The 12,188-nt window shown below is 36.0% G+C and overlaps 1 protein-coding gene across 8 annotated transcripts in view; it reads right to left on the reverse strand.

Annotated features, from left to right (window-relative positions):
- Nucleotides 1–12,188, reverse strand: part of REV3L (REV3 like, DNA directed polymerase zeta catalytic subunit) — a 227,730-nt gene that overhangs the window by 114,250 nt on the left and 101,292 nt on the right. For all 8 annotated transcript variants that reach the window (XR_013176357.1, XM_077162672.1, XM_077162671.1 and 5 more), the window contains one exon: nt 7,449–7,545. Coding sequence is in view for 7 of the 8 variants with exons in the window: in XM_077162672.1 (XP_077018787.1) it covers nt 7,449–7,545 (97 nt within the window). In the remaining variant the exon portion in view is untranslated. The remainder of the gene's footprint in view (nt 1–7,448; nt 7,546–12,188) is intronic.

A 12,188-nucleotide genomic window follows, 5' to 3' on the forward strand; every position in this document is an offset into this window, starting at 1 on the left:
TCAATTACCACTGAGTGGGGAAATGCTTGAAAATTTTCTATAACTACAGAATTGATAAGCCACATTATAGTTGAACAGTGAGATACTGATTAGCAAAAGTGGTGACCCATTAGGGTCATTAATCTTATGAGAACTACAGAGGATTATTCACTATTAATATACTCTGAATCAAAAGCATTTGTTTTTCAACAGTGCCACAAAAGAGAAGATTAGGAAGTGACATAATTGTCCCTGCTTGATAGAATGAACAAGCGATATGTAGCACAGATCCTAGTTTACTCATTCCAAAATCTAGACCCTCCTACCAAAGTGGACACCAAAGTGAAAAGGAGAGATCAATGATTTTATTTGAAAGTAGGGGATGGCAAATTTTATTAATATTTTGATTCAAACACTATCATGGTCAGGTTTATGTGTCCACTTGGCCAAGTGATGGTACCTTTTTCTCTGGTTGGACAAGTATTGGCTCCTCTGTTACAATGAGGACATTTCATAGAATTAAATCATGATCATGTCAGCTGCATGCACAGCTGATTTCATTTGTAATCAGCCAAGGGGAGTGTCTTTTGGACCAAGTGATGTTTAATCTAATCACTGTAAGCCTTTTAAGGAGGATTCAGAAGAGACAGGTTCTTTTCCTACTTTGGCCGGCGAGCCTCTCCTGTGGAGTTCATCCAGACCCTCCATTGGAATTGTCAGCTTCACAGCCTGCTGTGTGGATTTTGGACTCTGTGTTCCCATGGTCACGTGAGACACTTAAAAAAATTTTATATTTGTGTTTCCTGTTGATTCTGTTTCTCTAGAGAACCCTAATGAACACAACTTGGTACCAGGAGTGCTTCTTAAGAAACAGAATCTTGAACATGGGTATTTATGAATGGTTTTCTATTCTGACTGGACTCAAAGGTACTAAGGACTCTGATTCCCATAATCAGAATGACACCCCCAATCCATGGAGTGAGCTAGCAAAAGAGACAGTCAAAATATCACCATTTGATTCTCCTAATGCTTCGCTTGTATGAAGCCAGGCTCTGGGGGATAACGTTTTTGACACTTTTATGGAGTTTTGTGGAAAAAAGAGGTACAGAGATGTTGGCTGGTGGTTGTTAGATACATTGGATACATTAAGGAGTGAAAGGGATGGGCCTAAGGCTTCAAATGAGAAGCTTAAGCCCCATGTGACCGATGTAGAAGTTTCTATGAGTATCCTGCAGGAAAATCTTATTTCCTGTAGCCATAGATTTGAGAGCTCTGAAAATCAGACTCAGAATCTTATTGCTAGAGTAGCAACTTTACAGCATAAACTGAAATCTCACTGTTGCATGGTGTCTGCTGGTAAAATGAGGGCATTGATTGGAAAGGAGTGGGACCCTGAACAATGGGATGGTGACATAGGGATTGATAATGATATCGGGGGTGAGGCTGAAACCCTAGGTCATGCTGAGTCTTCTCCAGATAACCCTGTAATAGTCTGCCCTGAGGACGTAGCCGACCCACCTCCAGCCTGCCTTGAGGAGTTGGCCACCCAACATCTCCCTGAAGGGATTAGCCCTAGAGTGATTAATCCTTTTTCACCAGATGAAACTGCAAATGAAGGCCCTGAAGCAAATGGCTTGGAAGATATTTCCAATTTTTTTCATGACCCACCCCCACAACCCCTCATTTCTTCCAGACCTATAACTAGACTAAAGTCCCAAAAGGCCCCTACAGGTGAGGTATAAAGTATCACAATGAAGGTACATTATACTCCAAAAGAACTGTGTGAGTTTTCCAATTTATATAGACAAAAAACAGGGGAATATGTGTGGCAATGGATTTTAAGGGTGTGGGATAATGGCGGGAGGAATATAAGGCTGGATCAGGCTGAATTTATTGATATGGGGCCACTAAGCAGAGATTCTGCATTCAGTGTTATAGCTCGAGGGGTTAGAAAAGGTATTAACAGTTTGTTTGGATGGTTGGTTGAAACATGAATCAAAATGTGGCCAACATTACCTGAGGTTGAAATGCCAGAACTGCCCTGGTATAATGTAGATGAGGGGATCCAGAGGCTTAGAGATATTGGAATATTAGAGTGAATTTATCATGCAAAGCTGCCCTTACACCCCACTCCTGGTACCAAGTTGTATTAGTTAGGGTTCTCTAGAGAAACAGAATCAACAGGGAACACTCGCAAATATAAAATTTATAAATGTGTCTCACACAACTGTGGGAATGCAGAGTCCAAAATCTGCAGGGCAGGCTGTGAAGCCGATGATTCCGATGGAGAGTCTGGATGAACTTCACAGGAGAGGCTCCCCAGCTGAAGCAGGAAGAGAGCCTGTCTCTTCTAAATCCTCCTTAAAAGGCTTCCAGTGATTAGATTAAGCCTCACCCCTTGCAGAAGACAGTCCCCTTGGCTGATTACAAATAGAATCAGCTGTGAATGCAGCTGACATGCTCATGATTTAATTCTATGAAATGTCCTCATTGCAACAGACAGGCCAGCACTTGCCCAAAACAGACAATCAGGTACCACCACTTGGCCAAGTTGACACATGAACCTGACCATGACAGTCCACCTCTTCTCAACTTGGCAGTTATACATATCACCTTAAACCACACCTAAATTCTAAATAAAAAACAATAAAACACATTTTTTCTGTCACCTAACAATACTCAACTGTCCTGCATATAACTGGAAACACATTAAATCCCTCCAGAATAGGGTCCAAGTCCTTGGGTAATAGTCATTCTTAAACTTGGTATCTTACAACTTAACTAGTATAACAAGGACAAAACAGCATTACATTATCCTCGTTTCTGTAACTGATCACATGGTCGGAGTTCATATTTATCACTACCTTCTTCTACTACCAATTCCATGTTCCCTTTACCCTCAGCAAGCACTTCAGCTGGCCGTGGTTCTTTGCCTGGTGGGGTGACCCAAACCTTCATTCCTGAAGTTTCAGAGCCATTCATAGACCTGCCTGGATTGGGCTATTGCAGTTTTCCATTGATTTTAATCCTAGGGCATGGTAGTACTAAAAGATGCCCTAGGGGATCTCCTAAATTCCAAGAAAACTCTTCTTTACCTCCATTGTGTAGTTGCAGTCCTATTTCCCCCGATAGTCAGGGTCAATCACCCCAGACAATAAGGCAATCCCCTTCTTGGCTTGTTGACCCAGAGGCATGAGTAGCCCAAAGTGACCAGGTAGCAGTCTTAGATTCCAGTTCAATGGAATCATTGTTGTTTCTCCTGGTGGAAGCACTCCCCCGCTTTTGGAACTAAAACCTGTAGACCAGCAGAGCTCACGGTAGCAGGGACAGGAAGCAAAAATTTTCCTAGTGGATCATTCGGGATAACAGTGAGTGCTGCCACTCCCATTTCCACCCCTTGGTTCCTGGACCCATGGATCCTGGCTATGGGAAAAACAGCACCATACAGCAGACACTGATTCAGAGCATATACAGCTTCCTGGAGAACATTACCCCAGCCCTTCAAGGTACTGCCACCTAGTTGGTATCGTAATTGAGTTTTCAAAAGGCCATCCCACTGTTTAATCAATCCAGCTGCTTCTGGATGATGGAGAACATGGTAAGACCAGAGAATCCCATGAACAAGTATCCATTTCATACTTCATTTGCTGTGAAGTGTGTTCCTTGATTAGAAGCAATGCTGTTGTGGAATACCATGATGATGGATAAGGCATTCTGTAAACCCACAGATGGTAGTTTTAGCAGAAGCATTGTGTGCAGGAAAAGCAAACCCATGTCCAGAGTATGTATCTATTCCAGTCAGAACAAATCGCTGCCCCTTCCATGGAGGGAGTACTTCAATGTAATCAACCTGCATCCACAGCTGATTCCATTTGTAATTAGCCAGGGAACGTGTCTTCTGCAATGAGTGAGGCTTAATCTAATCCCTGGAAGCCTTTTACGGAGGATTCAGAAGAGATAGGCTTTAGCTGGTGATCCTCTCCTGTGGAGTTCGTCCAGACCCTCCACTGGAATTGTCAGCTTCACAGCCTGCCCTGAAGATTTTGGACTCTGCGTTTCCACAGTCACATGAGACACTTTAATAAATTTTGTATTTGCAAGTGTTTCCTGTTGATTCTGTTTCTCTAGAGAACCCTGACTAACACAAACACTTTTTACTATTTTAAGAGAAACGCATTCCATGGTGTTTGTCTAAGGAAATCATTTTGATGGAACAGTAAAAGTTAATTTGTTGAACCACAAAAGTTTTACAATTAAACATAAGTATACAGATCTTTTTATCATTGGTAGAGACGGGAAATATTAGGCAACCTATCTCAATTTATCCTTTCTCACCCTAAGAAAAAGTAATTATCAATGTAGATTCTCTTCTTCATTCATATAATTTAACAAAATCATTTGTGCCCTGAATTGAAGTACCAGATAAAAGTAGTTCATAGTCAACAGTTTTCTCTTTCTTATTCTAAAAAGTTTTTGCGATTTGGAGAACCTTGTTGTAAATGTCAAGGATGAATTTTCCCGAAGTAGCATATTTGTGACAAAGGAGGGTAACCATAATATCAAAAGATATGATCTCCATAGAAATTTACAGCTATTTCTTGTCCTTATTACATACAAAACTACTTCATTCAGAACAAGAGGTGTTGTTCCAAGGAAAAGGAAGCTGTTATCAGAATCAAAAGTTTGTTTCCAGCATGTAGAAAAAGTGTGAGCAAAGAGTTTGAATCAGCAAATACATACAGACCATTCATTTTAGTCAGGAATGGTAGTTAAAGACTGGATTGTAATTAGATAGCAATGTCTCTCTGTATATTTCTATTTATAGCTTAACATAACAGACCTACTAATTATGAAGGCGGAGCTGAGATATACCTAATTTTAAAAATCTCTCCAGATGATTCTGATGGGTAGTTAGAAAGGAGATAACTGCAACAGATCCTAGATTTTGCATTTAACATTCTAGCAAGTGACCCTGAAGGTTCAAGATGTGGTAATTCACACTGAGCTAGCAAGTTAGGTTAGTGGACCTGCTATCTCAGCACCCCCATCTCATTATGATGTTGTTGCTTTCTATTTGTTATGGCCCTTAGTAAAAATGTTTGTGAGAGGAAATAAAAGATTTTTTATAAAAAAAAAAAGGAAAGTAGAAGAAGGTGTTAATGCTGGGAAAAGAAATGAAAGTAACAAAAAAACTCTCTTAGAGAGTACTGATTAATGGCAAAACTTTTTTATATCTGTTATTTACACTTGATGAAATGGATCGTCACATATTTAATATAAAACAGGTGAAAATACAAAAATATGGGAGAATCTGAGACCAAAAATACTTCAAAAAATAAAAAATATATAGCTAATCTATATTTAAAAAGAGATTAGCTATATATTTCATATACATAATCTATATACTCTAACTCTGAATAACTTGCCCAATTTCACTAGTTTGCCTATTTCTATCTTTATTTATATTCTGTACAACCCTTCAAAATAACAAAATGTGCTCCTTAAAAACATTCTAAAATTCAAACTTTCATTATAGTACCTAAGGATTCCCAAATTCACTTCTAAACTCTGAAGCTTTACCATTGTCTTATGACCTAATGATAAAGATGTTTGCTACGAAAAGAGTTTAAATGAGTTCTGATTTCAATTAATCATGAAAAGAAAAACAAACAAACAAACAAAAAACCCAAGTTGGAAAACTAGGGGATCTAGAGAGTAGGTTAAAGTCCTTAGATCAGGATGGTATGTTCAAAATTTAGAGCATTAGATAAGAGGCCCAGTATCGCAGCATAAAAAAAATGAAACAGCAAGCAGCTTGTTGGTCTACTTTGCTCTGATCTGATTAGAATTTTGATTTGTTAGTGTAAATAATAATCTCTCTAAGCTTCATAGTATCTCAGCTTATGAGATTATGAACCAACTTCTCAATTTACACAGAATTACAATGCGTGTATGTGTGCTACAATAAAAAAATTCCGATACCTGTGTTAATAGGCAGAACCAAAGGGTAAAGCAAATAACGCACTGTCCATATTATTCTAAAGTCATCAAAATCTCATTCTAACATAATATCCCATTCTATAAAACAATGTATTTCCATCAGTATTTTATGAGATTCTTAATTTTTAGTTATTAAAAAGTTCCAAGTCTTCTATAACATGGAGATTTTGTTGAGTACATTTTAGGATCTTAAAGTACATAATTTAACCCCAAAAGAACATTTTATGAGTTTATTTCCAGGTGATTAAGAAACTCATTTTCTTATTAAAGAAAAAAAATATAGTCATTTAACATTTAATTAAACATGTTTTTCCACCTTTCACTCTTCATAAAAAATATCTGCTTAAAAAGCATCAAGTGACATATATGTAGTAAAAAGAGGAAAACCATAGCCATCCTGCCCATACTCTACAGATCAATGACAAGCTCAAGAAAAAAGTTTGGGGTATAAAACAGAAATCTGCATAGATAAAACTACTGACATAATATAGGTAGGTGCTCACTACATATCCGATTTATACTAAGGAAATCTAAGTATATGGAATATATATTACCTAGGAAAAAATGTCTAAACAATAATGAAACAGTTAAAAGAAATTAAAAATCATATTATTCATATACATAGCATGTCTTGGGGATTGAATAAATACCCCACACATTCAAATTTTAATCTGTGTTTCTGTGGGTATGAGCCCATTTGTAAAAAAGACACTTTGAAGATATTACTAGCTAAGGTGTGGCCAAATGGAGTCAGGATAGGTCTTAATACTTATCACTGGTGGCCTCATAAAGGCAGGAAATTTGGATGCAGTCAGTCATTAGAAACCAGAAGTTAGAAGCCAGAGAGGAGAGAAACAACACCACATGTCAGAGGACTGCCATCACCAGAATGCAACTGACTTTAGGAGAAAGCATAGCCTTGCCAATATCTTGATTTTGGACTGGTAGCTTTCAAAACTGTGAGATGTTTAAGCCAATCCACTGTGTAGTGTTTGTCATAGCATCTCTGGCAAACTAAGACAGCATGCTAAACAACTTTTTTGGTAAATATTTAATATTTGGAAATTTGAGAGGCAATTATTTTATTAAAAATATCTTCTATTTCAGCTATAAGTTGCCATTTTACTTCAAACGTGATTTTTACTTGACATAGGATATCAACTTGGAGTACCTGATGAAGACGGATGTGAGATGGAAGTATAAAATTCTATCCCCAAATTCCTTTTAGTTAGGTGGTAACTAGGAACTGAGTAGAAAATGACCCTATTTTTATGGTATGCTTTTCAAATCCACACTATTCAATGTAATATAATGTTGAGATTTGGTTTTTTGATAAACTTGTAGATTGTTTTTAAAACCCTAACCTAATAAAAGGTTAAAATTAAATTATGGTAACCACTGATTACCACTGATTATAACTAGAATATATGTAAATGAGGGTTTTTCCCCTCTGTACAACATTGACTAACCTTGGTATTTCATCTTCTTCCCACCAAAACAGAGTACCAGTAAGGCAATTTCCTGGTAACCGATCCTTGCAAGATCCAGCTGCAAACAAAGTTTCACCTAGGAGTAGAAAGTAAAAGGCAATAAATTCTACTTTTGATTTGCATACAATTACTCTTTAATATTATACAACATAGAAGACTAGTTCCTAAAATTTCATAAACACATAGGAACACATACAGTAGAGAGTTATGGTTCCCAACTAAAAGGGGAAAGAAGTATTTGTAATAAATGGATAAGTGGGAAAGATGACTATAATACCTTCATGCTAAAATGTAAGTATGATACAGTTAAATATGCTATTGTAGCAGATATGCTTAAAATCTTGTTTAAAAATAAAGAAGAATTAAGAATTTTTGTAGACTTTAAGCTAAATTCCTAGGGTACCATGTATGGGTCTCAACTAAAAATTCAGTGGAAATCAGGTGCCCATAAAATTCAAAATATACTTTGAAACTTAATTCCCAAACAAAAAGAAAATACACAATGCATCCCAGAAGTAAGGGAAGAACTGTGGGTGGACATTTGGGGCAAAGTCAAATGCAATTTGACCTGCAGTTGAAGAAGGAACTACATTTACCTGCTTTTGAGTTCCAGTTTCAAAAAGTGAACCCTAGGGTCATATTTTGGATGTAGCCTTTACATTTTAGCATCCTTCCTGTGTTCTCTTGAGAGTTTGATAAAAAAATGGTCTAGTTAGACTAATGTAAGGTATTACCATTGTGATTTCAACAAACACATGCCAAATCATGCAGCTGATCTTACATACCTTCAGAAGTTTTTAAAGGCTTGCTACAGTATGCATGGGGCATTTAACAAAATTACTTTGCAAGCTGTAAATATCATGAATAATGGTTATTTTCCAATAAATTTATATGAATAAACTATAAAAGTTGACTAACTTACCTATCATGTTACAAAAATTCACTTTATCTACACTTTATGTACTATGTTAGCATGTAAAGAACTAAAAAATAAAGCAACTCCTTAATTTAAATATGTAGGTTGCCTATTAATGTAGTTTCATTTCAATTGTGAATACTACAGAATCATGATATAAAATCCCTCTGTATTGCCCAAAATATTTGCTTTAAGCACTTCTACAAACTTTAACAAACTATAGTATTTAGCACCATTTCCATCTGACAGCTGATTATACAACTGAATGCTGAGACAAAATTGAATATGCATCTCTAATACTCAAACCATTAAATCTTTTTCACTTTTGAGTTTACTCTGCTTTCAAGATTATATTAGCATTAAGTATTACATGAACCAATAAGATGAAATGTATGCTATGCAGATGTATGTAATAGATATATTTACCATAAGAACCTTACTGTCACTTAAACTGTCATGTGTCCGAGATACACAACAAAATTAAATACAAGAAACAAATCACTTACCCTTTCCATGATTTTTTTTTAACCTTTTATCCCACACACACAAAAAATCTCTGAGGGATATTTAATACGGGCATGTAAGATGTAAATTTTATTTCATAATACTTGTAATTTCCCTAAGTTTAATTCCCCCCACTAAATTTTATATATTCTCCATATCTTGAAAAAATATATTCTAATTACTATTTCACTGTTCATTTAACTTTTGTAACTGAAGGAAATGGCTTTTTTACCAATTGGAAAGAAATTTTTAATTCTGAAAATGACCTCCTTTTTCTATAAATACCTCCTGTGCATACTCTAGAAACTTTTCCATTCCTCAACCTTCTTGAACTCTTAACCACACAGGTTGATAACCAACCTGTCCTTTTTTAAAAAATAAACTTTTAATTTGTAATAACTTTAAATTTACAGAAAAGTTACAAAGATAGTATAGAGAGTCCCCATATACCCCTCACCAATTTTCCCTCATTGTTAACATTTTATGTTACTGTGGGAATTTGTTAAAACAGAGAAATTGATATTGGTATATTACTATTAACTAAACTAAAGACTTTATTTGAATTTCACCAGTTTATCTACCAGCATCCTTCTCTGTTCCATATCCAATTCAGGATACCATAATGTATGTGGTTGTCATGTCTCCCCAGTCTCCTGTGGTCTGTTGTTTAGTCTTTCCTTGATCTTAATCAGTTTCCTATAGAATGTTTCCCAATCTAGGTTTATCTGGTATTTTTCTTATGATTAGAGTGACCTTACAAACTTTTAGAAAAAACTCCACAGAGGTGAAGTGTCTGTTTGTCATGCCATGGGAGGGGGTACATGATATCCACATGACATCACTGGGGATGTTAACCAACATCATTTGGTTAAAATAGTGTTTGCCAGGTTTCTCTACCATAAGGTTAGTATTTTTCCCTTTCTCTATTTTTTGGAAGGATGTCACTAAGTCTAGAGTCCACCTCTAAGTGGGGATGAGGGATTGGAGTAAGGTCTAATTTCTGGGGAGGGAGGGGTTTCTATATATATTTAAAATTCCTTTGTGAGGAATATTTATCTCAATCTCTTATGTTTATCTACTCAATCATTTATATCAGTATGGACTCATGTATATTTAATTTATACTTTGGATTACAACCCAATACTATGTTAATTTATTTTGTTGCTCAATTGGTGTTATCTTTGGCCACTGGGAGCTTTTTAGGTTGGCTACCACATCCTTTGGACATACCCCCATCCTTTCGCTTTTAAGCACTTCCTTACCTTCTGGTACTGTAAGATACTCCAGGCTTATCTTATTATTTTTCCTGCTCCAGACTAGAATCAGCTATTTTTCCAAAGAGCCCTGGTTCCTTTTATGGCAGAATATTTAGAAAACATGATCTGTATACCTGGTATATCATTGCTTCTAGACCATCTCAACAGACTGAGATAGATAATACACGTATACACAAATGTCTATAATTATTTTGGTATCTATCCACCTGATTATATATTAAATGAAGCATGAGTTCATATTGATGTCTCTGACTCTAATTCAGTACCACAAGGTTCATCCATCTGAGCCTTCCTTTCTTATCTGTTTTGGTCTTTTTCTTTCTTTTTTTTTTTTTTACATGGGCAGCACCGGGAATCGAACCCAGGTCTCTGGCACAGCAGGCAAGAGCTCTGCCACTGAGCCACCATGGCTCGCCTTTTTTTTTACCCCTTTCTTATCTGTAACTTCCCTCTCCAACAGTGAGAAACTTGGCTTTTACTATCTACCATCCATTTCAGAATTATTAACCCATACCCCCTGCAAGAAATCAAAGAGAACAGTACTTATATACAATTTCTTATGTCTTTAGCCTTACACTTTCCAATCAAAACAGTTTTCCAAAGTTACTTAGATCAACTCCTATTTCCCACCTACCTCTTTCAGAGCAGTTATATCATATACTGGTAACAAAGTTAATATTCATCTGTCACAGTATGTGTTCTATGCTTGGACAACACCACCACTCCTAGCCTCCAAATTTATGTATGGGTGTGTGTGTGTAGATATGTGTGTTTAAGTTACATACATTAAAATGCTTGCCTTGTGATGTACAGTTCTATGAGTCTGACAAATTGAATAAAGTCATATATTCACAACAGTACAATACAAAATTCCTTTACATTTAAAGGTCCTCCCCCACTTTATAGTCAATCATTCCCCTCTTCCTCAATCCCTGGCAAACACTAATCTGTTTTCCATTTCTATAGTTTTGCCTTTTCCAGAATGTCATATGAATTAAATCACACAATATGGATGTTTTTGAGTCTGGCTTCTTTCACTTAGTGAAATGCATTTAAGATCCACCCATGTTGTTGTGTGAATCAAAAGCTTGTTCCTTTTTTATCACTAAATGGTATTCTACTGTTTAGTATTTTATATATATATGTATATATATATACACACACACCACAGTTTATCTATTCTCCTGTTGAAGTGGACATCATAATTGCTTCACATTTTTAATAAAAGTAAAGCTGCTATAAACATTTAGTATACGGGTTTTTATGTGGACATAGGTTTCCAACACTGGTAAATACAGAGAAATGCGATTGCTGGATCATGTATTAAGTCTATAGTTAATTTTATGAGAAACTGCCAAACTGTCTTCCAAAGTCACTATACCATTTTGCATTCCCACTGGCAAAAAATGAGAATAGAATTCCAGATGCTCCATATCCTCGTCAAAATTAGTCACTGTCAGTTTTCTTTATTTTAGCCATTTTAATAGATATGTAGCATTCTCTATTTCCCTAATGACATAAACTGATTATCATCTTTTCATGTGTTTGCCATCCATATATCTTCCTCACTGAAGTGTCTGTTCAGGTCTTTTGCCCATTTTTGAACTGGGTTGTTTGTTTTCTTGTTCTTTATATATTTTACATATAAACCCTTTATCAGATATGTGACTTGTGAATATTTTCTCCCAGACTGTGGCTTGTCTTTTCTTCTTTAATGAAGAAAGACCTCAAATAAACAACCTAACTTCATATCTTGAGGAACTAGGAAAAAAAGAGCAATCTGAACCAAAAACAAGCAGAAGGAAGGGTATAATAAAGATCAGGTTGGAAATTAATGAAATAGTGAATAGAAAAATGTGCTGGTTTGAAAGGAAGTATGCCCCCTAAGAAAAGCCATGTTTTAATATAAATCTCATTTCTTAAAGGTAGAATAATCCCTATTCAATACTGTATATTTGAAACTGTAATGAGATCATCTCCCTGATTGATGTGATTTAGTTAAGAATGGTTGTTAAACTGGAT

Source organism: Tamandua tetradactyla, chromosome 5 (assembly GCF_023851605.1).
Source record: "Tamandua tetradactyla isolate mTamTet1 chromosome 5, mTamTet1.pri, whole genome shotgun sequence".
NCBI classification, from domain to species: Eukaryota; Metazoa; Chordata; class Mammalia; order Pilosa; family Myrmecophagidae; genus Tamandua; species Tamandua tetradactyla.